Source organism: Oryctolagus cuniculus, chromosome 6 (genome assembly GCF_051225735.1).
Source record: "Oryctolagus cuniculus isolate XC-2025 breed Fujian yellow rabbit chromosome 6, ASM5122573v1, whole genome shotgun sequence".
NCBI lineage: Eukaryota > Metazoa > Chordata > Mammalia > Lagomorpha > Leporidae > Oryctolagus > Oryctolagus cuniculus.
Window position 1 is genome coordinate 166,645,778 of NC_142872.1, and position 27,483 is coordinate 166,673,260.

Genomic DNA, 27,483 nt, shown 5'->3' on the forward strand with positions numbered 1-27,483 from the left:
TGGTGCTGGTGGGGAGGGGACCCCCCCCACCGCTGCACACAAAAACCCGCTCAGAGGGGATCGCTGACCCCAAAGGGAGCTGGAACCTCGTGCCTCACGGAAGGCAGCTGCGAGAGCCGGCCCCTGTGCTGGGCAGGGACTTCGGCTAGGGAGGAGCGACAGGCGCCAGCACCGTGGACAGTGGGCCAGGGCCCCGCCTGGCAGAGCCAGCATCCCATGGGAGGACTGGTTCGAGTCCCGGCTGCTCCACTTCCGGCCCAGCTCCCGCTGATGCTCCCGGGAAAGCAGCAGAGGGTGGCCCAAGTGCCTGAGCCCCTGCACCCACGGGAGACCAGACAGTTCCAGGCTCCTGGCTTCTGGGTGGCCCAGCCCGGGCCACTGCGGCCACTGGGGAGTGAACTAGCAGGTGGACGAGTCTCTGTTTCTTACTCACTCTAACTCTGTTTTTCAAATAATTAAATAAATTAAAAAAAATCCACAGAAGGGAGCAGACACGCACGTTTTCACCACAGTCACTTCTGCTCTTCCAGAGATACCGGCCGGCAGACGCGGAGCCGCAAACCACGGCGCAGGGTCAGGTGCGTGCGAAGTCACCCCAGGGCTCCCAGAGCAGACCAGGCACTCTCGCAACTCAGGAACAAGGCCACAGCCACAAACCAGATCAGCAGTCCTGTCGCCCAGAAGCCCGGGGCGGGGACGACCCACGTGGCTGTCACCAGACAAGGCTGCGGGACCCCACGGCACACGGCGGTCGGCGCGCGGTCGCTGCTGTAAGGGCACACTCAGCGTCACGCCTGGGGCACGGGGCACCAGGGGCCATGCCCACAGCCCACAGCCGGGGGAGGGGAGGGCAAGCAGCCCCCCGGGCTGCCCCGAGCAAGCCCAGGAGGCCATGCCCCAGGAGACCTCGCACAAACTGTCTCCAGGTCCGCTGGGAGCCACCGCACCTCTGGGCACCGCTCCAACTTCTTAAAGAAACCCTGACTCAACTCTGGGAACGCCGGGACCCCTGGCCGCCCCGGGAAGCAAGGTCAGAGCTGAGATCAGCTGGGTCTCTCGTGGCCGGGCCCAGCGTAGGTGCACTCGAGACCAGGGTCCTGGCAAGCACCACTCCTTCCGCCCTATGCACCCCGCTGCCTCCTGTCGGCAGCGGTCGGCGTGCCGTGGCCCACCCGCTCCCATCTCCCGCGTGCGCACCGCCTGGACACTCGTGTTTGTCACTGGTGGTTCCCTCACTGCTACACGTCGCATGGGGTCAACACAGTGCAAACCCCAGGAAGCTGTCTCGGCGCGAGGGCTGAGAACCCCGAAGGAACCCTGCCCCGGCGTCTGCCCCGGCCGCCCCCTGCTCCGCGGCCTCCGCCATCCTAACCACAGGGCGCGGCCCCCAACAGCCCGGGCCCACGTCTGACCCTCCGAGCCCTGCCGCCACTGGGCTGCCAAGTCCTTGCTAGGAGGGGACAGGACAGATGAAGGCTGACCGCTGGGCAGTCTCCCCCCTGGGCCAGTCCCGGGGACAGCAAGGCCTCTCCCCACCAGCCCCGGCAGACGCCTCACCCCGACCTCCTCACGGTCCTGTGAAGGTCGAGCTGGCAGGCCGGGTGACGGGCCCCTGTGTCCCCCACATGGGGACAGAGGTGGCATCCTGCCCACCCCAGCACCCCAGCACATGTGAGCAGGAACACTGAGTGACAGAGAGATGCCGTGCCACACCCACCCCGCCCTGCAGAGGCACCAACCGACCTCCGCGATGCCTTCCCAGCCAGCATCTGCGGGAACAAGAAACCAAACACACAGAGACCGGGCAGGGTGCAGGCTGAGTCTACACAGAGACCGGGCAGGGTGCAGGCTCAGTCTACACAGAGACCAGGCAGGGTGCAGGCTGAGTCTACACAGAGACCAGGCAGGGTGCAGAGGGTGCAGGCTGCGTCTACACAGAGACCGGGCAGGGTGCAGAGGGTGCAGGCTGCGTCTACACAGAGACTGGGCAGGGTGCAGGCTGCGTCTACACAGAGACCAGGCAGGGTGCAGAGGGTGCAGGCTGCGTCTACACAGAGACCGGGCAGGGTGCAGGCTGAGTCTACACAGAGACCAGGCAGGGTGCAGAGGGTGCAGGCTGCGTCTACACAGAGACCGGGCAGGGTGCAGAGGGTGCAGGCTGCGTCTACACAGAGACTGGGCAGGGTGCAGGCTGCGTCTACACAGAGACCAGGCAGGGTGCAGAGGGTGCAGGCTGCGTCTACACAGAGACCGGGCAGGGTGCAGGCTGCGTCTACACAGAGACCAGGCAGGGTGCAGGCTGAGTCTACACAGAGACCAGGCAGGGTGCAGAGGGTGCAGGCTGCGTCTACACAGACACCGGGCAGGGTGCAGGCTGCGTCTACACAGAGACCAGGCAGGGTGCAGAGGGTGCAGGCTGCGTCTACACAGAGACTGGGCAGGGTGCAGGCTGAGTCTACACAGAGACCAGGCAGGGTGCAGAGGGTGCAGGCTGTGTCTACACAGAGACCGGGCAGGGTGCAGGCTGCGTCTACACAGAGACCGGGCAGGGTGCAGGGGTGACGGCCACACTTCTGCTGTGACGAGGTGCGAGTCTGCCTGACGCTGGTGACTCCCGGGCGCCGGCTTCAGCTGAGGGTGGAGCGCACACCACGCGTGTAACTGGCCCCCAGGCGCCGGCTTCAGCTGAGGGTGGAGCGCACACCACGCGTGTAACTGGGCACCGGGAGGAACAGAAGCCTACGATGCCGCAGCAAGACACGGCCCTGAGCCCGGCCCCACGTGGAGCACGTGCAGACAACCCTGCCCGGCACGCTCAGGACCCCAGAGCACTGGCCCCTCTGTCACACGAGCTTACAAAAGCTGAGCCTACAGGGCAGAGGACACACGCTGACAAAGCTCCGGGGGCCCGAGCGCGCCCCAGCGCCTGGACACGCCACCGTGGCCTCAGCTCTGCGGCCTCCACCGGCCACGCAAGCCAGCCAGAAGCCGCCTTCGCCCACAACCTCGCAGGGGTGAGGCTGCGACGAGGAGGGGGGGGCACAGCACCCTCTGTCGCCTGCGACCTTGCTGGCGAGGAATCGATTGCCATTCACAGACGCTCCCGGGCGCACCCAGGAGCACGTGGTAGGGACCAGGCCGCCGTCCCCACGCCAAGAGTCCAAAGTGGCCACCACCACTTTGCCGAAACCCGCACCGCAGCGCCAGCACCCGAGGAATGCTTCCCCAGCCCTGGGGAAACCAGGGCCGGCGCTGTGGGGCCGTGGGTGAGGCCCCCACTCGTGACACCCTCATCCCCCACGGGTGCCGGCCTTCCAGTGCAGCTCCCTGCGGAGGTGGCCGGGAAGGCAGCGGAAGGTGGCCCCTGTGCCCTGGTCCGGCCCGCCCGCCTGCCCGCCGCGCGGGAGACACGTGGCGCTCCTGCCTCCCGGCTTCAGCCCGGCCCAGCCCCAGCTCTGCAGGCATTCGGGGAGTGAGGCAGCCGATGGAAGAGCTCCTCCCCCTCCCCCGTCACTCTGCCTTTCAAATGCATAAAATATTAAACAAGGTGACGGAGGCAGCTGCGGGGAGGAGAGGGCAGGAGGGGGGGGGGGCGGTGTCCAGGGCCCGGCACGCGGCACTCACCGATCTGCAGCAGGATGGGCGTGACCAGCGCCGTCTCCATGGCGTAGCAGAACTCCCTGCCGAACATCACGGCGCCGTGCATCACCCAGAGGCGCGTGGGGATGCGGTCGATGGAGCCCTCGCTGGCCGTCTCGTCGCGCGGCTCGGCCTCGGGGCCCCCGGGCTTGTGGAACTCTGGGGGCGACACCGGCAGCTCCTGGACTTGCATAGACTCTGGGTCGGCATTCTGCGGAGCCATTCTCATCACCACCAAAAATATAACTTGTATATATATATCTATATATATAGACTCTACCTATATAAATAACGCTATCATCTATCTGTCACGATAAGTTAGGCCGTCTTCTCTCCGCCCCGGGCCGCTCCTCAGGCAGCTGTGACACTCGGATTCCTCTCGGCGCGACCGGCGGGCTTGCAGCTTCTCACAATCGCCGGGGACGTGCAGCAGAACGCGAGGATTTTTGGTTGGATTTTAAACATATGGCTTTGCAGGTTTACTGTGAATTAGAGTTAAAAATCCATAATTGCCATTCAGTTAATACCAGTTTCATCATCATTACGGAGCAGGTGCTACAGGCGCGCTTCTTGCTGTGGAGAGGCGGGACGGTGACAGACACAGCAGGTGCACGGCTGATCCCCATGGAGTGGACGGTCTGCAAGAGAGGAGGGGGCCCCGCCCCAGTCAGAGGCGGCGCCTGCAGCCCAGGCCCCGCCAGCACCTGCGTGCCCACAGGGACCGGCCTGGCCACTCAGAGCTCAGAGCTGCGTGCGTCTGGGAGAGCAACAAACCCTCGTTTCCCCCACCCTGGGCTGCAGAACGCGCTGACGGGGGAAAGCGGGGTGAGAGGAGCCGAGTAGACACAGGGACGGGGCTCAGCAAACTTCCGCTCCTTGGCCAGGGGCAGGGCCACGTCTGCCTGGTTCCTGCACAGCCAGGGCGGTGGGCAACGCCTTGCGGCCGGCGAGTATGGCAGGGAGGTGGAGGGGTGGGGGGAGGCCCGTGAAGAGGCTGGAGTGGCACAGGGCCCTGGCCGCCGGGGACGCTCAGAGCCCGCCCACGTGGCACTCCTGGGGTCTGTGGAACCCTAAAGTCCTCCCATGCTGGCGGGAGACACCACAGCAGAGCACTAATGAGAAATAAACCAGCCGGGGAGAGGGCCCCGTGGGTGAAGCTGCCCACGTCCCACACCAGGAGCGCGGGTTCCAGTCCCGGCCGCTCCATTTCCGATCCAATGCGCCTGGGAAAGCAGAGGGGGATGGTGCAAGTACTTGGGCCCCTGCACCCGCGTGGGAGACCCAGATGGAGCTCCAGGCTCCTGGCTCTGGCCTGGCCCAGCGCTGGCTGGGGCTGCCACTTGGGGAGTGAACCAGTAGATGGAAGATCTGTGTCTCTCTCTTGCTCTGCCTTTTACATAAAATAAATCTTCAAGAAGTTAATTAACTGGAAACAGTCCCTTGGAAATGCTCTAAGGAACAAGCCCTCCTCCCTGCCCCGCTGGTGCCCACCCTCGGTCACGGAGGCCTGACGGCTGACTGTGCACCTGCCAACAGCCGGCTCCCCGGAGCAGTCCTGGTGAATGCCCGCTTAACCAAAGATGATCTCCAGGAGCTCCCCACCCAGGGGACCAGAACCTCGAGGTGTCGTCTTCCGAGGGCCCCTTGGGCAGGGCACGCGTGGAGACAGCCTGCACCTTGTGCCTGCGGAGGGAGGTGAACCCCCTAGCTCCTGCAGGGCAGAGGCTCGGGGTGTCTAGCCGCGTGTCTGCGACCCCACTCCGCAGCCCGGCCTGAAGAAGTCTTCCAGCGGCACAGCTCTCCTGGTGCACATCAGCGCGGGGCAGGCGCGTGCCACAGCAGCCGGGACACCCGGCTTTGCAGCCAGCTCCAGCCGCTGACCCCAGCCTCCTGCTAATGGCACCCCAGGAAGCAGCAGGGAGCTCAAGGGATCGGGTTCCCGCCTCCAACATGGGACACGCGTGGGAGACCACGAGTGACCTCCCACCTCCCGCCGTCAGCCTGGTTCAGCCCCAGCTGCTGCGGGCATCTGGAGACTGAACCAGTGAACGGGAGCTTTCTCCGTCCCGCAGTCCGTCACCCTCCCCCCGTCTCCCCCCGTCTCCGGAGGCTTTTCCGGCACGGGAAGCACACGGAGAATGCCGCGACCAGTCCCCAGCCGGGACAACACAGGCGTGGACGAGGCTCTAGGCGCCTCCGCGGGACATCGCCGTGTGCACAGACACATCTGCGAGGCCTAAGGAGGCCACTTGGGCCCGGCAGGGACATGGCCACCAGTTCCCAGGAGACCCCAGTGGCTCGAGTGTCGACACCGAACCCCTCGGTTCTGTTCACGGCCCGGGTCCACTGCTGTCCGCTTTGGGGCCTGGCCCCTAGACTGAAGCAGGTGCTACACCTGCGGCCCCAGCGGGGGGAGGGTACACTGCTGGCCCCTCGGCGGGGCAGGGGCCGGGGGCCAGGGGCTGGGGTCGAGGGTCGGGGTCGGGGGCCAGCGGCCGCCGTCCACGCGTCCGCAGCCCTCCAGCTGGGAAGTGGCTCTATGGCTCCCATTACACGGGGGAAGGCTCTCTTTACACACGCTGGAACGCCTCCTTACTACACTGGAACCAATCAGCCGGACCCCGTGTGGCGAGGCTTCTCCAGACGGCCAGAAACAGACTCTACAGGGCCGAGGGCTGCCCGGACAGCCGCACCCCCTGTCCGAGGGCCTGCACCGATCTCCCGGCTGCTCTTTCAATCCAGCTCCCAGCTAACGGGGACGGCCCAAGTGCTTGGGCCCGTCACCCACATGGGAGACCCGGATGGCGTCCCAGGCTCCTCGATTTGGCCTGGCCCAGGTCTGGCCACTGTGGCCATTTGGGGAGTGAGCCAGCGGATGGAAGATCTCTCTCCGCCGCTCTGTCTTCCAGATCAATACCTGAACCTCTAAATAACCATCTCCCACTCCGTGGGCCCCTCGGGTCTGCTGCATATACCCCCTTTTAGAAACGGAGAACCATTCTCTCTCTGGTCAGTCCACCAAACGCAGGCGCAAAAGTGGAGCCGGCCCACTGGTCACAGCCTGGCGACCTCTGGCCTGGGCAGCGCCAGTGGGGTCTCTGGAGAATGGCCACTCTTCTTGGTGGTGGTGACCAAGAGGGTGGGGCGTGGGCTGCCAGCACCCGCCTGCCCTGACAGCCACACGGCTCCGTGTCCACTCTGCCTGGCCACCCCCTGGGAAGGGGACCACGAAGGGCACAGGCTATCCTCCAGCCCACCCAGGACGCCCAAGTAAGATCACTGAGTGGCCAGGCCTCCCGCACGGTGAGGACACAGGTGCACGGTGTCCTCCTTCCACGGGGAGAGACCACGAGTCCACAAACCTCAGCGCCGAGGGCATGCAGGGCTGCGTCCCCCATGGGCGCACGGTGCTGCCAGACGCATGCATGAAGCCCCCCAAGGACACGCGGCCCAGACGTCTGAAGCTGGCCCCAGAGAACCCCGGGCCCGGCCATCCCCAGACCACGGTCAGGGCGAACAACTCGTGGTGACCGAGCTGAGAGAGTGGGCGTTCACGGGGCACCTGCAAGGTCCACCAGTGTGGTCTCGCGGGGAGGGAGGCCTGGCAGGGGCTCGGTGCGTCTGGTTTCCGTGCAGGGGGGCGGGGAGGGAAGGATCCTTTGCAGCTGGGCACTTGGCCCTGGTTTCTGGCGTCCACGGCCTCTCCCCAGAGCTCCTGGGGAAAGCCCCACCTGCCCCGGCCCTCGCCGCTCCCTCCCCTCTCCCACCTGGCCCCTCCCCCTGCCCTGCAGGCCCAGTCGCAGGGCCTCACCCGGGTTCACCTGCTCTTTGCTCCCGGTGCTGGCCCATGAAGGGACCGTGGCCTCCACACTCGCCTAGCCTGGGTCCCCTCTTGCCCTGTGGCTGGCCACCCAGGGGGACGGGAATGACAGACGGACGGATGGACGGATGGATGGACAGACGGACAGGTGGGCGGCACCCGGCCCATGCTGTGGGGCTGCGTGCCCTGCGAAGCCTCCCCACCCTGCCCTCGGCCCTGCAGTCCTGTGCAGGTGGGCGTGGCAAGCTGGGGGGGGGGCACGCGATGGCAGGCGGTGGCGTGAGTTTACCTGTTACTCAGGCAGCCTGTGCATGAACACAGCGGGCTCCCCTCCTCAAGCTGGGCCAACGCCGCGGACGGGTCCTACACGGGGTACGGCACTGTCATCTACATTGACGAGAAGGACAGAGCGTTAGCACCTCCCCGTGCCGACGGGGCCGACACGAGCCGCCCGGGCCTCAGGAGCTCACGTGGGCCGACTGGAACCCTCTCGTGAGGCGCGGCCCTGGGAAGACCCCGCCCGCCGGCCGTCCCCTGCCGCAGCCGCTGCTGCCGTGCAGGCCCCCGGGGTTTCCCATTCAGGGTGCCGCAGAACAGGGCACCCAGCAGGCGCCCAGCACCCTGTCACCCGGAGACCTAACAGGTGCAGCTGTGGGCGGGGATGGCGCAGGACCCGCCTGCCTTCCTCCTCATAGAGCCAGGGTGGGGTCACGGGCAGCGCCAGCACCTCCGGGGCTTCCAAAGGCGGCCCCCCGAGCTGCAGGGCAGGCTCCAGAATGGCCAGTGCAGGCCGGCCGTCGGTTCCCACGCTCACACACAGCGGGCCCAAGGGTCCACTGCCCCTTCTCCCCGTGGCCACGCGGGGTCTCAGCAAGTCCACTCCCAGAGCTCCCCCGCCCTGCGCTCCCCTCCTTCCCGCCTCGCAGAGCGGCCGTCAGCACACTGGGCTCTGCTCACTGCTCCCGTCCCCAGGTCCCCTCATCGCCCTGGGAGTTTGTCCCCAAGGCCAGCCCGACCCGCTCTCCGTGGTCGTTTTTAGGAGGATTCCAGCAATGTGTAAGCTTCCCGCTGAGGACGGACGCCCCAGGCTGCCGTGTCAGCCTGTCCTGCCCGGGAGAGAGGGGCCGGCCAAGCCCTCCCGATGCCCTCGGGGGGAGCTGCAGAGCACCCCGAAGCCCTGCCTGTCTCTAGCCTGCTCCTGGCTACACCGCCCTTTGTCACGGTCACTGCTCAGTGGAAGTCTCTCCCCACAGGCGAGTGTAGACACAGGAGAGTGGGTTATTCTACCTAGGCGGGCAGGATCCACCGACAGCCCCTCCTGGGGCCCCCCATCTTGTTACGGCTACCGAGTCTCACGTCTCAATTTTATTCCCCACTCATTCCGTCGTCTGAGAACAGACAGGCAGCACGCAGTGACCAGTCTCAGCAAAGCCGCCAGTCCCATGTTACCCGCCGGCGCCGCCCCCCCTCCCCGCCGGCCGGCCCCTTCCTCAGAGAAGCCCCAGGGCACCGGCGAGGCCCTCGTCCTCGGCCTGAATCCAACTCAGCGGTGGCCCCTGTCCAGGACCTGGCCGAGCAGCGCTGCCCCACGCTGCCTGCACCTGCCCCCTCCTCCGCGGAGCCCCCCACACTGCCTCCACCTCGGAGGCCCCTCCTAGAGCCCTTAAGAAAAGGAAGCAGTGTGCTGGTGGCAGGCCGGCAGGGGCCGCAGGGGCCGGAGTGTCCGCACGTTCAGGAAGGCGCCCTCAGCCTCCACGGCCCCTAAAACGGAACCTCTGACGCCAAAGACGCTCTGCCTGCCGAAGCGGCCAAAGCAGGTGCGCACGCGGGGCAGGAGAGGCTCCTCCCCCAGCCCCGGGAGCCGCCCCCCCCCCCCCAGCTGGCCTGAAGGCAGAGGAGCCCTAGAGTAAGCTGTGAGCTCTCTGGAATCTTCTGTCTGCCCCGAGGACCAGGCACAGAAGCAGGCTGTCCGGGGCGGGCACGGGGACAACCAGGCTGCGACTGTCCCCATAGCAAGTTCCTCTGTTGTCCTGTTTCTCACTGAGGGGCGGGCGACGCCCAACACGGGCTGTGCGGGAAAGCTGCCTGGACACCAAACCTCACCCAGCCCCCTGCAGCCACTTCCGACCGGCACCCGGCTTGGGGTGACGTTTCAGATCACCAACTGTCACCATACGTGACAGGGACAGGAGCATTCCGGAGCGCACACCCCCTGCCCCGACAACACGCATTCACCCCCACCCCCGCACAGCACATGCGTGTACGGCGCACGTGCCCTGGGTCTCCCTCGAAGCTGCCCAGTGCGGACGACACGCTGCCACTCCCGACGGGACCCAGCAAAGCTCGCCGGCACCCTGGCCGTGTGCGCTGCTGTGTGGTCTGTCTGCTGGGTCTGCGGTCAGCCTGGGGTCGTGGGGGGTGGAGGGCAGGTGTGTGTACACACATCTGTGTGTCTGTGTGTGTGTACACGTCTGTGCAGCTGTGGGTGTCTGCGTGTCCCTGCTAAACACCCCAAGTATTAAGGAACTCACAGCTGCAGGCCGCCAGCACCCTCTCCCGGACTTCGCCCTCTTCACTGTCAGCCTGGCCCGGCCCCTCCCTTGCTGTGCAAGTCCCGGGGTCTCTAGCAGGCCCCCTCTCCTGCCAAGGAGCCAGCACACGGCCACATGCTGCAACATGGGTCCCTGTGGGACCAGCCACCACACCACCACGTGTGCGGGCAGCCCATGGGGCTCTGCCGTCCCTCAGTGAACGGCACCTGCCACCCGTCACCTGCCCGCCCAGCCAACACCCTCGCCAAGCCGTGTCGGAGGCAACCGAGACCAGCGGGGGACCCAGGAGCTCATCCGCTTCTGCCGGCCTTGCTTTCTCGGGTAAACCTCAGCCACAAAGGGCCCTTCCGCCAGCCCAGGGGCTCCTGGGTCCCCGCGACCGCAGCGGCTCGCAGGCAGCCCGACTGTCACCCTCCCCTCCCCGGATCACCGTTCTCTGTCTGCATCCCTCCAGCCCGCTGGGAGATCCATGACCCCAGGGATGGCCTGGAACGAGCACGCGGGGGTCATCGTGGTGCCAAGGCCAAAGCAGAGAGCACCACTGCCGCCCGTCCCAGCGGAGCCCAGCGGAGCCCAGCGCGGGGCCGGCCCCGAGGACACGCGTGGGAACGGAGCCCAGCGCGGGGCCGGCCCCGAGGACACGCGCGGGAACGGAGCCCAGCGGGAAGGCCCAGGAGCTTCCTGCAGCCACTGAGGTGAGCGGCCAGCCGCAGCGGCAGGAAGCCCGCCTGGCGGCAGACCCCAGCCATGGGCTCGCTGGGCCGGCCGGCTTTGCTGCCACACCCACCTCTGGGGGCCCCGGAGGCTACCAGGATTCCGGGCTGGCGGGGTAGGGCGCTCAGCCACAGACTGGCCCAGAACCGCATCACTCAGAAAGGTGACCCGCCGCTGGCCGGAGAGCCTGGCTCCTCCCCACAGACAGCGCTGTCTCCCCGCCTCCGCCCCAGAGCTGCAGCTAGGTCAGCCCTGCACACGTGCACGTGCGTGCAGGAGTCCCCCACGCCAGCTGAGTGCACAGCACACGCTCACTCGCAGGCCCGTGTGCACATGCACACCTGAGCTCACACACACGCTCACATCAGGCCCGTGTGCACACGCCAGCTGTGGGTGCCCCGCACACGCTCACTCGCAGGCCCGTGTGCACACGCCAGCTGTGAGTGCACTGCACACGCTCACATGCAGGCCCATGTGCACACGCACACCTGAGCTCACACACACGCTCACTCGCAGGCCCGTGTGCACATGCCAGCTGTGGGTGCCCCGCACACGCTCACTCGCAGGCCCGTGTGCACATGCATACCTGAGCTCACACGCAAGCTCACATGCAGGACCATGTGCACATGCACATACCTGTGCTCATGAACATGCACACACACACACCTGAGCTCACACACACACTCACATGTGCCCATGCACACATGTACCTGCACTCACACACGCTCCATGTGCCCGTGTGCAGATACCTGAGCTCACACACACGCTCCATGTGCCCATGCACACACACGTACCTGCACTCACACATGCTCAAATGTGCCCGTGTGCAGATACCTGAGCTCCCACACACTCACATGTGCCCATGCACACACATGTACCTGCACTCACACATGCTCACATGTGCCCGTGTGCACACAGATACCTGAGCTCACACACACACTCACATGTGCCCACGCACACACACGTACCTGCACTCACACACACTCACATGTGCCCGTGTGCAGATACCTGAGCTCCCACACACACTCACATGTGCCCGTGTGCAGACACACACCTGAGCTCCCATACACACTCACATGTGCCCATGCACACACATGTACCTGCACTCACACATGCTCACATGTGCCCGTGTGCACACAGATACCTGAGCTCACACACATGCTCACATGTGCCCGTGTGCAGATACCTGAGCTCACACACTCACATGTGCCCATGCACACACACGTACCTGCACTCACACATGCTCACATGTGCCCGTGTGCAGACACACACCTGAGCTCACACACATGCTCACATCTGCCCGTGCACACACGCGTACCTGCACTCACACACGCTCACATGTGCCCGTGTGCAGATACCTGTGCTCACACACATGCTCACATGTGCCCGTGCACACACGCGTACCTGCACTCACACACGCTCACATGTGCCCGTGTGCAGATACCTGAGCTCCCACACACTCACATGTGCCCATGCACACACATGTACCTGCACTCACACACGCTCACATGTGCCCGTGTGCACACATGCATATTGTGCTCGTGAACATGCTAACACACACATGTGCTCACACGCATGCACCTGTGTTCACACGCTCACACATGCCCATGTGCACACATGCGTACCTGTGCTCACGCACGCACGCCTGCCTGCCGCCTGCCTACCCCTGCTCACGATGCTCAGGGACACTGGGCCTCCAGGGCCTCCAGGGCCTCCAGGGCCCCCATATCTTCGCTGCTCCTCCTCTGCCTGACCCGGAAACACTGCGTGAGGACAGGAAGATGCCGTCTCCCCTGCTGCCCCCGGGGTCAGGGGCACGAAGGCTGCACCGTGGTGGGGCCAGTGCCCAAGACACATGCAAGCCACAGCCTCAGATGGAGTGGGCTGCAGCCCACTGGTCACCTTGCAGCCCAGGGGTAACCGCTGGCAGCCGCCCCCCACTCCAGCCTGTCCAGGACCCCACAGTTCCTCCAACCCTGGGGCCACAGAAGCCCCCTCAGATGTCCAGGTCACACCATGGCTGGCCCCACGGGGCACAGGCACCCACCCCAGGGGACAGGACACGGCGCCCCCACGGGGCACAGGCACCCACCCCAGGGGGACAGGACATGGCGCCCCCACAGGGCACAGGCACCCACCCCAGGGGGACAGGACACGGCGCCCCCATGGGGCACAGGCACCCACCCCAGGGGACAGGACACGCGCCCCCCACGGGGCACAGGCACCCAAACCAGGGGGACAGGACACGCGCCCCCCACGGGGCACAGGCACCCACCCCAGGGGACAGGACACGCGCCCCCCACAGGGCACAGGCACCCACCCCAGGGGGACAGGACACGGCGCCCCCACGGGGCACAGGCACCCACCCCAGGGGACAGGACACGCGCCCCCCACAGGGCACAGGCACCCACCCCAGGGGGACAGGACACGGTGTCCCCCACGGGACACAGGCACCCAAACCCGGGGGACAGAATATGGGGCCCCCCACGGGGCACAGGCACCCACCCCAGGGGGACAGGACATGGCGCCCCCACGGGGCACAGGCACCCGGGAGGGACTGCACCGAGCCAGGCACCGCTCAGCTCCCTCCCCTTGGGTCCCCGGGGCACCCCCCCACCTGCAGTCGGCTGAGCGGCGGGCTCCTCCGTGTTTAATAAGGCAGCCGTGCGGTTCCCTCCCCTGGCTCTAAGCGCTCACACTGCCCGGAGCGCAGTCCGAAGGCGGGGTCGGAGGAAGCGTCAGCTGCCATGGAAACAGCAGCAGGCCTGGGACCGCGGCGCTGGCCTCCCCGCCCACCAAGCGCGGCCGGGAGTTCTAGAATTCGCAGTCCTCCGGATGTAAACGCTTGCCTACCAGCTCAGCCCGTGTCCCCACGACGTGCCTGACGCCACATCTGACAGTGGGGTGCCAACACGCCCCGGAGACAAACACTCCTCCCGGCGTGCCCGCAGAAGCCAGGGCTGGCCTCGGGGCTGGGGCACAACCAGGGAAGCCAGGCGGACGGCCAGGGAGTGACCGCCCCTTCCTGCCGGGGCCTGCCGGGGACACCGGAGCAGCCCAGCCCCTCACCCACGCTCAGGCTCCAGCAAAGCTGGCGTGACCACACGTGCGGGCGGACGGCCATGGCTGCGGCCGGGATCCTGGGGTGGCCTGGAAGCCCAGCGACACGGGCTTGTCCACACACACGCGGGCACCCACGGGGCTCCTTGCCTCTGCCCTGTGTCAGAGGTACAGCAAAACGAGAACTTCTTTTTCTTTTTCCGTCGCACCAGGCCCTCGGCCGCCCCTTTCCCCTTCTGCCTACAGGAAGCGTGGGGTGGCTTCTGCCGTCTGCCGGCCCACGTGAGCTGCCGGCATCAGCACTCGCGCACGTGAGGTCTTTGCTGGGGAAGCGAGGGCCCCGGAACACAGGCACGGCGGCACTGGGCCGAGACGGCCACGGCGGGGGCGGCGTGGATGCCCCGGGCAGCGGGCACCTCACTGCTCAGTCCACGGCCAGCAGACCTAGAGGAAAGCCACATGCCAACCGGGGGCGCGGGGAGCGGGAACGGCTGTGTTTGAGAAGCGTTCACGTTAAACTTTTTTTTTTTTTTTTTTTTGAATGCAAAATTTCGCGAAGCCCATGGCCGGGTTTACTCTTACTCAAACGCACCATCAGCGTTCTCCTATTCTCTCCTTCACCGAGACGCTGGTCAGGGTGAATCCCCGGCACCCTTCAGCCATAGCACGGGGTGTCCTAACAGGCTGCCCTAACCCCCAGGGGGCTTCACGGCCAGGCCCGCCAGGCCCCCCAGGCCCCCAGGCCCCCCAGGCCCAGGACAGCCACTTCCTCCTGCCCCTGCCCGGCCATCTCCAGGCCAGGCCCACACTGAAGGCGCAGGCAGACGCTCCGAGTCGCTGTCCCCCGCAGCTGGCAGACTGACACCCGCAAGTACCCCTCTGTGGGGAGCAGCAGCCCCTAAACCTGGCAGCCCCCCGTCTTCCACGAGGACACTCGCTGGGGTGACGGGCAGGGGTCATGTTCACCGTGCAGCGCTGTCAGTGGTGGAGCAAGCTGGGACAGTCCTGGAGCCACTGGGAACTGGAGCCCAGGGCGTGGGGTGACCTCAGACGCCACGACCTCTGACCTCCGACCTCTCCTCGACCTCCGCCTGACCTGCGACCTCCCCCCATGACCGAGCCTCAGGGGTGTCCAACATGAGCCCAACACCCCGGCAGGTCCCTCCAGCTGACGACCCAGAGACACCACGACACCAGCAAGCACCAGGGACAAACAGCCAAAAGGAAGCTGGGGAGAGCCGGGGGCGGGGGACAGAGGGACCTCCAGTGTGACCGGGACACGGCGCTGCATGGCGTGTCGCTCCGGGACTGCAAACCCACACGCCTCAGAGCACACGTGGACAGAACCTCCCCTCTCGTCTTGCTGCGAGACCAGCAGCCGTCCGCAGAGGCCCCACCTGGGAGCTCCACGCTGAGCCAGACAAGGACTGGGCCTGGCCAGGACAGGATCGTGGGGCCAGACAGGCCACCTCCGGGATGGCAGCGCAGTCCACGGACGTCTGGCCCCGCGACACTGAACCCACCGAGCCCCTAAACCCCAAAACCCAGAACCCCAGGCCGAGCTTGCTGAGACCCGGGAGGTACCCAGAAGTCTCTGCTCGGCCTCTGCGGCACAACACGCCACTTCCCACCCCTGCCGAGCCGCCCGCCACATCCGGGAGAAGGTGGTGGAGTCACATGAGCAGCCAGCGCCCCACCCCCACCCCCTCACCCAGGACCCCGGCGACCGACAGCCAGGATGGGCCCGCACACCTGGGAGGAGGGGCCGGGGCAGGAGGACAACACTGGGGCCACAGAGCGCCCCTCCCCCAGCAGCTCCAGGCACTGACCACACCCACAGAGGCCGGGGAGGAACCGCAAGCCAGCTGAGCCACAGGAAGTCCCGGCCTCCTGCCAGGGTCTCCCGGGGCCCGCGACGGGGTGCTGGGCTGCTCGGCTGCGCCCTGGGCACACTTCACTGCCAGCCTTCAGGGAGCCACCTCGGCCCCCGTCTCACCCATCAGGCCAGAAGAGCCCGCCGTGGCACAGCCGAGGGCAGGGGCGAAGCACCGTGGGCACCCTGCGGGCACTGGCCGGCTCCGTCCTGGCTGCAGCGGGAGGCGTTTCCCTGCAAAGCCAAGAGCGGGCGCCGAGTCGGGGGAGGCCCTGGAGAGACCCAGGACCCCAGGTCACCTGCCCTTGACCTTCCTGGCAGGTCCTGGGCAGAGGGCTGGGTGTGCGCGGTGGCACCTCCTGTTTTCCAGTGACACTTGCTAAGAGGTCAGGGGCCCCCGTGCCCCCGAGACACCTGACGGTCACAGAACAAGGGCCACCACTCCTGGGGGTGGCACCCACGGCACCCACATCGAGTGGACCGAACAATTCCGCCCACAAGTTCAGACACGACCCGGCCTCTGCGAGTGGCGCCTGTTCACCGGCCTCACAATGCCTCTCAGATTAATGAGGCACACGCACCCCAGCATTTTTAAGATACTTTGCAGGATAAATATTAGCTCGGGACTTGCCCCCGTGAGGAGGGAAAGCTGCCCAAGAAGCCGTCTTAGAAAAGAGAAAAATATGAAGCAGCAACAGGGGCTGCAAGGCAGCGGGGCCCGGGCTCTGCTGCTGACCACACCAGGCCCACACAGGTCCCGGCCGGACACCCACCAGGGCAGGCCCGCACCAGGTCCCGGTCCCGGCCGGCCGCCCACCACACTGGGCCCACAACAGGTCCCGGTCCCAGTCCTGGCTGGACACCTACCACGCCAGGCCCTGGTCCTGGTCCCAGACGGCTGCCCACCACGCCAGGCCCGCACCAGGTCCCGGTCCCAGCCGGCCAGCCACCCACCACGCCACGCCTGCACCAGGTCCCGGTCCCAGCTGGCCGGCCGGACACCCACCACGCCAGGCCCGCACCAGGTCCCGGTCCCAGCTGGCCGGCCAGCCACCCACCACGCCAGGCCTGCACCAGGTCCTGGTCTTGGCTGGATACCCACCATGCTGGGCCCACACTCAGTCCTGGTCCCTGCTGGACACCCACCATGCCAGGCCCACACCCGGTGCCGGTCAGCCGGATGCCTACCATGCCAGGCCCACACCTGGTCCCAGCCAGACGCCCACTACACTGGGCCCACACCTGGTCCCGGTCCTGGCCTGATGCCCACCATGCCAGGCCCACACCCAGTCCTGGTCCCAGTCCCGGCTGGACGCCCACCACGCCCGCACGGGTGCTGCCTTGGGGTTGAATTCCTGGGGTCGCCCAGCGCTCAGGGGTGGGTGTCTGCTGAAAGCCAACTTGGCGGCCAACAGAACGGAGGGAATGGAGTTTATGGAAAGAGACTTAGGACACCGGTCATGGGGTGGACGCGAGTGAAGCAGCGTCGACGCGTCACCTGACCTGACCTGACCGCATCCACCAGAACACAGCCAGACCGCGGAGGCGGCACCAGCAGAAAGCAGCCCCTCTTGATCCCGGCCTCTACGAGGGACCACGCCAGGGAGTGGGCACTGGCTTCACGAGGTGTCGCCACAAGGAGACGCTTCCTGCTGGCCCAACGTCCAGCACACGCGTGTTTCTGCTCAGCTAGGAGGAACCCACGCAGGTGCAGGCAGGCAGGGACCTGCCCGGGCCTCCCAGCCCCTTCCTAACCGGTCAGGGAGCGGCCACCAGTCAGCTGGGAACGGCCCGGGCCGGGCACGTCCTCCCTCACCCCAGCGCTGGCCGGGAATGGACTTCCTTGACCTGGCCGCCTCCTGCACACGCGGCTGACCGCAGGCCAGGGTCCCTCACGGATGCGCCCTGGGCTTCTGGGGTAGGTCCTCTGCTGTTAACCCATTCAAGGAGCAGAGTGACAGAGACACTCCGTCGGCTGGTTCACTCCCCAGAAGCCTGCGACAGCTACGCTGAGCCAGGCAGAAGCCAGGGGCTCCATCCAGATCTCGACGTCCTCGTTGGAGCAGCCAGGGCGGCCTCCTCTGGGACAGCACGGTCGTCCCCCCCACCCCGGTGGGCCCAGGCTACACGCAGCCTCGGAGGGCACTGCCCACCCTGGAACCCAGAGCGGAGCTGACCGGACGCTGCTTCCTGCCATCTCCTCGGGCCTGGGGAAGCTTCCGGACACGCACGGGGCGCCTGTGACCACCGGCCTGACATGACAGCCCTCCTGTGTGTCCCGGGCCTCAGAACCCAGGCGTGACGGCGCCCTTCCCACCCACCAGCCACACCCAGGCCAGCGTCTCATCAAGAGACACTCCTGGGATGCAGGAGCAAACGGTCCCTGAAGGTGGCGCCCCCAGACAGGTGCCACGCGCGGGGCCTCCAGGGGAGGGGCCGAGGCAGGTGTGTGCCTTGGAAGGGCCTGGACACAGCCTGGCTCCCAGCACTGGGTCCCCGCGCCGCGCGGGTGGGGGCGGTCCTGCGGGGACGGCTGCCGCCTGTCAAACGCTCCTCCCAGGACAGCGGCTGGGAGCCAGCTCCCGACTCTCTCATTCTTTGCCTTATTTGCCGCTCAGGAAGAGAAGGGGCCCCTCCCACTGCACGAGACACAGGGACCCCAAGACAGAGGTCGCACCACCAACACACACAGCCTGCCAGGACTCGGGGCCCCCACCCTGTTCACCCTCCTACTGCGGGGTCCTCCCGACCCCCACGGTTCCTGCAGCAGCTGCCATTCCGGAGGGTCTGGCCCTGCCCGCACGCTGTGCAGAGCCGCCCCGACCTGGGCCCCAGCCTGGCAAAGGGCCCCCCCCCGGGGGACCCCTGATTTCCTCCCAGTGCCCTGGCCATGTCCTGCTCGTCCTGGGAGCTGCAGACGCTGGCTCCTGCCTTCCACACAGGGTCACCTCGCTGTCACAGCAGGCACAGGGGTGCGCGGCTAAGCCACGAAGGCACCAGCTCGGCAGGCCCTGGTCCCCAGCCGCTGGCTCCACTCACGGTGGCAGGACGCGAGCTCGGCCTGAGGACAGAGGGGCCCCGCTCCGCAGACAGGAGCCCAGCTACAGCTCCCGGGAGGGCTTCGCGCCGAGGAGGGGAGGCAGGAACATGGTCCTGCCGGGGGGAGGGGGCGCAGCACCCACCAGGGCAGAAGGAGCAGCTGCAGGCCACGGAGATGCCCAGGCTGTGACCCACAGGCCGGGAGCGGCAGCGGGCCCAGACGGAGCCCTCGCCCTGCGATCTTCCCACGGTGCAGGTGCAGGGCACACGGGGCGCTGCAGCGTGGGCAGAGGCAGGGGCACCTGCTGGAACCGCTCCCGCCGCCGTGCCAGCTGAATCGCAGAGACCACACACGCGCTGGCCTGGGGGAGCCGCCCCCTCCTGGGAGCTGCAGGCCAGACCCCGCCCTGGAGTCGTGAAGCGTGCCCAGAGGAGTCCAAACACAGGACCCGGGGCGGGCCGGGCACTGGCCTTCCAGAGCCCACTATGCCGGGTGCCACAGCTCCGCCTTCCCCGGCCCCCAGGAAGGCAGGGTGGGCGTCACAGCCTCCCAACCCCCTGCTGGGCTCTGGGGACAGAGAGCAATGCAGGCGGCCGCCGGCCACAAATTCTGAAGACACCACCCGCTGCCATCGGCCACTCCTCCACGATGCGTCCTTCAACACGCACACGAACCCCGAGCCCCCCTGGAAGCCCAGGGCCCGAGCAGCCGTCGCCTTGGCGGGACAAACTCCCGGCACCAGGAAAGCCTGCTGGCCCTCCAGAGCCCGCGCTCCCCAGGGCCGGCGTCTCCCGTCCACTGCTCCACAGGCCAGCTCTGCCCCTCTGCCGGCTGCTCTGGGGGATTCTCCCAGCACCCGCGACGCAGGCCCCACGGCCGCTTCCCATGATGGCGGAACTGGGTAGGCACACGGGGGCTGCTGCAGCTCCGCAGGTCACGCCGCCAGCCCGCACTGGAACAGCTGCTCGGGTCCTGGCTGCTCCTGCGCCCTGGGAAGCTGCGGATGATGGTCCAAGTCCTCGGGCCCTGCCACCCACGAGGGAGACCCAGGTGGAGCTCCTGGCTTCAGCCTGGCCCAGCCCTGGCCGTTGTGTTCACTGGGAGCCAGCGGATGGATGGCGCTCTCCCCGCCTTACAAATCAGCACGTCTTTTAAAGAAGCGCACACGCATGCCACGTAACAGGCCACACGCGTGACGGCGGCCACACAACACGGGCGAAAACTCCCACGACACGGCGCTCGCGGCCGCCGGCGATGCTGCAGACGCCTGCGATGCAAGCCCTCTCTCTGTCTCTCCGCCTTCCACATAAACGACTCTTAAAGCCAGCAGAGCCTCCGTGGAACGCTGCTCCGCTGGCCACAGCCTCACACAGCCGTGTCCCCGCGTGTCCTGACCGCGAGAGGCTTCGCGCAGCGGCTGACCGCCCACGGGGCTCGGGGGTGGTCGCACAGTGGGAGCAGGTCCTCTGCGAAGCCGCTCGGAGCCCCTGCGGGAGCGGTAGGCAGGGCTCAGACGCGAGACCGCCCAGGGAGCACGGCATCCGCCCGCCTTCCCCGCGCCAGCCGGCTTCAGTCGGGAAGGCCTGGCTCTCACCACCACCCCCTCCACGCCTGCCGGGGGGGCTCAGCACTGGGGAGAAAGAGCAGCAGCTCCCCACAACCCTGCTGCGCCTCCCAGTGAACCCGGCCCAATTAAACTAACAGTCCACGGCCGCCCGGGCCCCGCCCTCGCTGGCATCTCCATCACCGGGTACGGGAACGCTGGGGAAGCCGCGGGCAGCACGACAGGGCGTGGACGGAGGCCTCGCTCCTCCCCCAGGTCTCTCTCTCGGCTCACGGCCACACCCAGGGCATCAGTACCCAGGAGACAGCCCAGAATAGACGGCTATAAACTCAGCACACCTCACGCTCCCTCAAAGACTCACTTAGCGTACTAGGGAGAGACACCAGCCCCGCCTACCTGACTTAGCGCCCCAGGCTCTGACAGGTGAGGCGCCAGGTGTGCGCAGGCAGGGGGGAGGAGACCCACGCCCACGCGGGAAAGGGGGGCAGCTACGCCCTCCTGCCCGGACCGCCCAGGGCCAGCAGCCGCACACCTCCAACTACGATGTGGACGGAGCCCACGGAGGTATCTGCAAGAGAAGGTGGCCTGGGGCTCGGGTTCCCCTGCCTCGCTCTCCGGGCTGGCGGCGCAGCTGGCTCCCTGCCGGGCCTGGTGCCTGGCAAACTGCTCCTGACTTGTGACACACCTCCAGGGGCCAGACGGGGGCACGGGAGGGCCGGGTGGGCCCCAGGGAGGGAGGCGTCCCCCTGCCCCCACCCGGCTCCCGCACACCCCGTCCACCTGCTGAGCACAGGGACAAGGCCCCCGGCGCTCACGTGTTCTCGCCCAGCACCTGCCAGCACACCCCAGGCTGTGCGCCCGGCCCTCTGCTGGCCTCCGAGGCAGCCACGGTGCCCCCACGGTTCTGCTTCTCAGAGTCGGGGATTCTGCCCAGAAACCGAGAGAGCCCCAGGCCCGGACAGCCGCCAGAAAGCTCCCGACTCCGCTGGTGCCACCCAGCTCCACGCGCTGGACCAGCTCGCTCGATCGCAAGGCAGCTCCACACGGGGCTCCTCGGTCGGCCCACTGCTGGGATGAGGAAGCAGAGGCACCGAGGGCCCATCATTGGCCTGGAAGACCCAGGCAGGCCGGGGCCAGCACACGTGTGCTCTCGCTCAGGGCCCCTCGCTCCTGCCTGCGCCGTTCCTACACCCAACACCGCTCATGAAACACGGGCGCCCACACAGACGCGGGGTGAAGGCGGAGCGGGCCCTCCTCCTCCCGCGGGGAGAACACAGCACAAGTGGCTGCAGGCAGAAGTCAGCGGCCCCGCGAATGCCGACGGGGCTGGGGCTGGACCGCGCTGCCCGGCACGCAGAGCGGGGGTCCTCGCGGGGGAGGGAGTCCTCGCGGGGGAGGGGGTCCACCACACACACAACCCCGAGGCCGCGGGAGGGAGAAAATGCTGGCAAACACGGCCCTGGGGAGCAGGACAGGGCTGGGCCCAGGAGGGAACCACCAGGAGCAAGGCCAGGAGCGCGCCTGGGCCAACCCGGCGCCGGACGCCGCTCATCAGAAGCCCCGGGCGCAGCCGGGCAGGAGCCGGGGGCCGGACGTGCACGGAGACGCAGGAGCGGACGGCCTGGGAGACGCTCGAGCTCCCGGTCAGGGTAGGTCATGCAAGTCACAGCTGCAGGGAGACGCCACTTTTCCACCAGTGACCACGGAGTGGACACGGCTCGGGGCCACTCACTCTTCGTGGGAGTACACATCGGGGGAGCTTCTTTCACACTGCCCAGCCGGCCACTGTGGGCCTGTCCCCCCCACACCCAGGACCACCTGGTGGACAAGAGCTCCGTCCGCTGGCCCCGCCTTCCCAGCAGCCTGAGCTGGCCCACAGCAGGGACTGGACGGGGGACCCTGCCCGTGGCGGGCCGCGCCAGCTCTTCAGCACGACACAGCAGGGGCAGGCAAGAGCCCCCGCCGAGCGCTGCTCACCCGTGGCAACCCTCGGCCAGCAAAGGCGGACACAGGCCTCTGGGCCCGGTCGGCAGAGTCCCCGCAGGAGCCAGCAAGGCTGGGGAGGAGGCCAGGCAGTGGCGGGCAGGAGCCGGCGCAGGGGAGGGGAAGCAGTGCCCACCCGTGGCGGGGGAGGGGTGCAGTGGGCAGAGGCGTGCTCTGTCCCTCCGCGGGCAACAGCCGGGCACTTGGGACCCAGCGAGGCGCCCTGGGAGTCAGGGCACGGCTGGGCCTCCCGGGCTGCAGACGGGCAACAGGCGGCGGGGAGTCACGGGAAACTGTTCGCACCACACACGCGTGTGCTTGCTCACGTGTGCCTTCTAAACACGTGTGTTCTTTAGCCCAAGAGTTGAGAGAGGCTCCAGCCAGGGAAATGGTGCCCGCTCGCCATCCTCAGCCCTGTCCAGAGCCCTGACGGCCACACAGGCCCCAAGAACTTTGAAAGCCAGAAACCGACAAGTGGGCTGTGGTGCCATGCGCCCTGTAGCGCAGACGTGCTACGTGTAACCACGCAGGCCCATGTGCTACGATCCACGGGGAGACAAGAATGCGACAATGACCCGTGCGACACTCCTCTACTCCAGGCAGAGAGCAACGCCGCCAAGCTCAGCCCTCGGTACCGGCAGGCTCCACGCCACGGGTGCAGCCGGCCCCAGAGCTGCAGGAGAGACGGCCGTGCGTGTGCTGAGGGCTACGCCAGGGCTGCCCGGCGGGACGGCTACGCTGGGCGTGGGGGCAGGGGCAGGGCTCTCTGCAGAGCCCTTGAGCGCCCCTGGCTGGGGGCGGGGAGGAAGGACAGCTGGGTCCCGCAGGCTCCGTGCTGGCATCAGTGCGGGCACAAGGCCTGGTGCCTCCGGGGACTCTGCCGTGCCACCGGGAGGCCCGGCCCCGCTCAAGGCCAGGAGCTGCACCCGCCGCCCGGCCTGGCGAGGCTTCCCTCCGACACATTTCTCAACGTGACATTGCTCAATGCTCCTGGACAACCTTGACTTCCCGGGGCGCTCGCAGCTAATTTTAACTCCCCTGCGTTCTCCCGCGAGGCCCTCTGCACAGGTCGGACACCGCCAGGGCCCACGGCGCACGGCAGCCCACCTGCTCCGGGGGAGCACCTGGTGAGCCAGGGGGCCTCTACACGCAGACCCAGACGGGGGGTGGGGGGTGGGCAGGGAGGCGCTCCCCGGGCCAGCATCGGGATGCGGCCGGCCTAGGCCACACCCGGGGTCTGGGGAGCGCAGAGCCCTCGGCAGCATCTGAAAGGAGGCCGGGTCACCTCAAGACCCCCGAGCCGAGGGGGGCGGGGCCCGCGTTACGTAACCACCTCGGCCGCTCTCACGAGGAGGCCCTCGCCGCCGCTGCCGCCTTCAGCGCTCAGTTGAGCAATGAGGGTCAGAGCGGAACAGCAGATCCGGGCAGAGAGCAGGAAGACAGGTGACGGACGCCCAGGGCCGGCAGGGCCGGGAGGGGTGGGAACCCGCCGCCTCAGGCTGGGGGGGAGGCAGCCATCGCGCTGCCGGGCAAGGCCGCCCTTCTCGCCACGGAACAAAGCAGGCGGGCGCTGCGTCGGGCCGAGTCCCGGGCTAAGTGGTATTTTCTTGGCTCGCCCCGGCGATAATGAGCTTGTTTTGAACCTTCCGAGTGGGGCATTAGCTCATGCCTTGTGCAGAGTAACGCAGGACGGACCCGCCGAGCAGACGGAGAGAGAAACAACGGAGTCAGCAAAACACTGGTTTCACATTTCATAACCAAAACACGAGCCATACCCAGATAAAACGCTAATCTCCGCGCGTTAACTCTAAACAAGGGTACGGGCGTGGAAGACGACCCTGCCCCCTCTGCCGGCCCGGCCCTGGAGCCCGTGGGGGTTCCTCGGGCGCCACAGCCCACGGAAACCAGGCCTGGCAAACACCCCGGAGCCGCCTCAAGGCCACGCAGCCTGGGTGTGCACCTGCAGAGCCAGGACAGGGCCTGGGCACTCACGGGGGCCCCAACACAGCCCCACCAAGGTCACTGCTGCTCGGGGCTCCTGCATGGCCCCCTCCCCCAGGCCCTGTGCCGACAGTTTCAGTGTCAGCTCCACCCCAGGAAGCCGCACGCAGAGTGGCCTCGGGTGCCCGAGCAAGCTCTCCACGGCGGAAGTAGGTCCGGCGCCCACAGCCCCTCGCCCCCTCCCTGGCGTCCCCTAGGCCTGCTGCAGCCTCCTAGCCGGGTCCTAGCTCCATCCATCCCCCCCGTCTCCCCTCACTCTGCCACTGCCGCCTGACCCGACAGCACCAGGGCCCGCCCCATGCAGTGACCAGCAGCACTCCACAACACGCGTACACACACACACAGGCTGCGGGGAACCGTAACCCACACCCAGCAGGCCCAGAACCGGCAGCCCGCCCTCCACGCCGGCACGCCCACACAGACAGACCCTGTCGGTGCACAAGAGCCATGGCCACCGCTCTGCCGAGGGCAACCGGCTGGCCTCGCGCCCAGGGCGGGTAACGCCTGGGGACCGCCCCTGGGCTTGGCCCGAGGGGCTGGGGGGAGGAAGCAGCCCAAGGCCAGGCAGGCGCTGGGCTGGGCAGCGGAGTGCCTGGGACCCACACCCGGCTCCAGCTCCCGACCCCAGCTTTCTGCTGGTGCAGCCCTGGGAGTCCCGGCCCAGCCCTGGCCACCGAGGGCGTTTGGGGAGGGACCAGTGGATGAGAACTCTGTCCCTCTCCCGCTCAAATGAACACTGAAACTTAAAACACAAAGCCGGGGCGGGCACCGCGGTGCCGGTTTAGCCACACCGGGGAGGCCTGCAGTGCCTGGTGTGAATCCCAGCTCCCAATCCAGCCCCTGCAAATGCGCTCTGGAGAGAGCAGGGGACGGCTCGGGCGGCTGGGGCCCAGCCACTCGTGAGACCAGGCGGAGCCCAGGCCCGGCCGCACCCTGGCCCAGCTGTGGCGGCTGTGGGCACTGGGGTGGGGTGGGGGTGGGAGGTCAAGAAGTGGATGGCAAATCTGTCTCTTTAAAATAAGGAAAACAATTTTTTAGAATTCTGGAAGACTGCTATTTAAAAGCCCCACCAGGCCAGGGCTATCTACCACTTCCCCACCGCCATCACCCCTGCTGGCAGCCCGTGCCTGGCACACAGCAGGCGCTAAATTCAGGCCACGGTGAGCACCTGCTCAGGTGCCAAAGAAAGCTGGACCCGGAGCCAGGCGCAGCCCCGGGCAGCAGGAAGGCGTCCGAGGGACCCTCACCCCCGCCCCAGCCTTGCTGAGCAGGAGCCGGCCTGGCCGCACGTGCCGCCAGCTTCACCGGAACCGCCTCCCTACCCCTGGCTGCCCCACCCCGGGGCAGGGAGGCCAGAGCCCACGCGGCAACACAGGAGCCCACGCGGTGACACAGGCAGTGCCTACGAGACGGCTGTGGGGGGAGCTCTCGCCGGGCTGGTAAGCCCGGAGAAATGGACTGGGATCAGAGTGGCACACGGGGGGGGGGGGGCGGGGGGGGGCGGCTAGCGCCGGGAGACCGAGGCAGGGCGCGGCACCGGCTGGGCTCCACGAAGGACGCTCCGGGCCATGCAGCCTCAGGTCATGAGCCAGCCCCCTGCAGGGTGGGGGCAGCAGGTGGGCCGGGCTCCACGGAGGCCTGCAGGCCGACGCTGGCCGAGGACAGCGAGAAGGGCCGGGGAGATGGCGAGGCGGGAACACCTGTCCAGCAACGTGCTCTCCGAGGACACAGGGACAGGATTCTCCCGCCCGCTGAGGGGCCCTGGCACTGACGGGACCCCCGAGGGAGTCTCCGAGGGCCTCCCAGCCCCCACAGGCACTGGCGGGCACACCGCAGGTGGGGGGGCCCCGGGCAGTGAGTGACCTACTCCTGCCCACAAGGACGGGCTTCCTGTCGCTGTAAGAGTGGCCGGCGGGGCACACGGGGCGGCAGGGGCTGCATGTGGTGGTGCGAGGGGTTAAGCCAGGGCCTGGGATGCCCGCCTCCCTCGCTGGAAGCCTGGGTTCAAGCCCCAGCTCTGCTTCTGATCCAACTCCCTGCCAACACAGAGCCCCGAGGGGCAGGGTGAAGATGGCTCCAGTGCCGGGCTCCCATCCGCAGCGTGGGAGACCCGGACGGAGCTCCTGGTCCCGGCCTGGGCCCCTGCCCTGTTGTGGGAGACCCGGATGGAGCTCCCGGCACCGGCCTGGGCCCTTGGCATGGGAGACCCGGACGGAGCTCCTGGCTCCTGGCTCTGGCCTGGCCTGGCCGGGTCCCGGCTGTCACAGGCACCTGGGGAGTGAAGCGCAGATGAAGATCTGTCGTCTCCCTGTGCTTTTAAATAAATGAAGAGCGACTTTTTCTCTTTCTTTGTGCAGCCATCTTCACTCAGGTGCCCAGGGGTGTCCTGAGCTGGGGCCCAGGCAGGCTTCCTCCCAGGCTTACGTCCCCAGCCGCCCGGTGAAGGTCAAGGCTGCACTGTGGGGGCGGGGGGCAGCACCTCGACTGCGCCCCGTCAGAATCCACCCGGCACCAGCCTGTGGGGTCTCGGAGGACGGAGCCACCAGGCAGTGCCCGGGACGCAGTGTCCCGAAGCTGAAGGTGTGCAGGACGGTCCCCCATGTCAGGGCCCGATGCCACTCAGCTGTGCGCGGCTGCCAGTCACGCGCCTCCCAGCACGGCAGTCCAGGGCTCAGCCCCGAGGCGGCCACCATGCGGACCCCCACCAGGGGCTCGTCCACCCCAGGCCCACGCACCAGGGGCTCGTCCACCCCAGGCCCACGCACCAGGGGCTCGTCCACCCCAGGCCCACGCACCAGGGGCTCGTCCACCCCAGGCCCATGCACCAGGGGCTCGTCCACCCCAGCCGCCAAAACTGCCTCTCCTTCCAGGAAGCCCTCGGGGACGCCTCGCCCACGACACGACCTTGCGTTTCCTGGCTCGGCCGCATCACCTCGCTGCGCGCCAGGCTGTCTGCCTGGGACGGAGCCCTCTCCTGTCTCCCACGTCCCACACGAGACCGAACACCACAGGGCTCACAGCAGTAACTGGGGCGGGAGCCAGGGCCGGAGCGTCAGGGTGCCCAGGCTGCTACCCTGAACCCCGGCTGCCGGGGGCAGGGTCACTCTCCTCTGCCACCACGTGGGGACCCAGCAGGAGGCGCTCCGGGAGTCGCCCTGCCTGCGGCTTGGGCTCCCAGCCCCCGAGGCCTGAGGAATGACGGCTGCTTTGGAGCTGCCGGGTCTCCGGCTCTGTGAC

General features: G+C 67.5%; 1 protein-coding gene across 3 annotated transcripts in view; it reads right to left on the minus strand.

Annotated features, from left to right (window-relative positions):
• Nucleotides 1-27,483, minus strand: part of SLC45A4 (solute carrier family 45 member 4) — a 61,752-nt gene that overhangs the window by 27,019 nt on the left and 7,250 nt on the right. The window contains exons 1-3 of one of the 3 annotated variants that reach the window (XM_089335793.1): nucleotides 13,343-13,478; nucleotides 7,749-7,846; nucleotides 3,625-4,277 (exon numbers count right to left, since the gene is read on the minus strand). In XM_089335793.1, coding sequence (XP_089191919.1) covers nucleotides 3,625-3,868 — 244 coding nt within the window. In that variant the 5' untranslated portion in view covers nucleotides 3,869-4,277; nucleotides 7,749-7,846; nucleotides 13,343-13,478. Of the gene's footprint in view, nucleotides 1-3,624; nucleotides 4,278-7,748; nucleotides 7,847-13,342; nucleotides 13,479-27,483 lie in introns of those variants that run through there. The other 2 variants (XM_089335792.1, XM_070075865.2) reach the window with 2 other exon arrangements.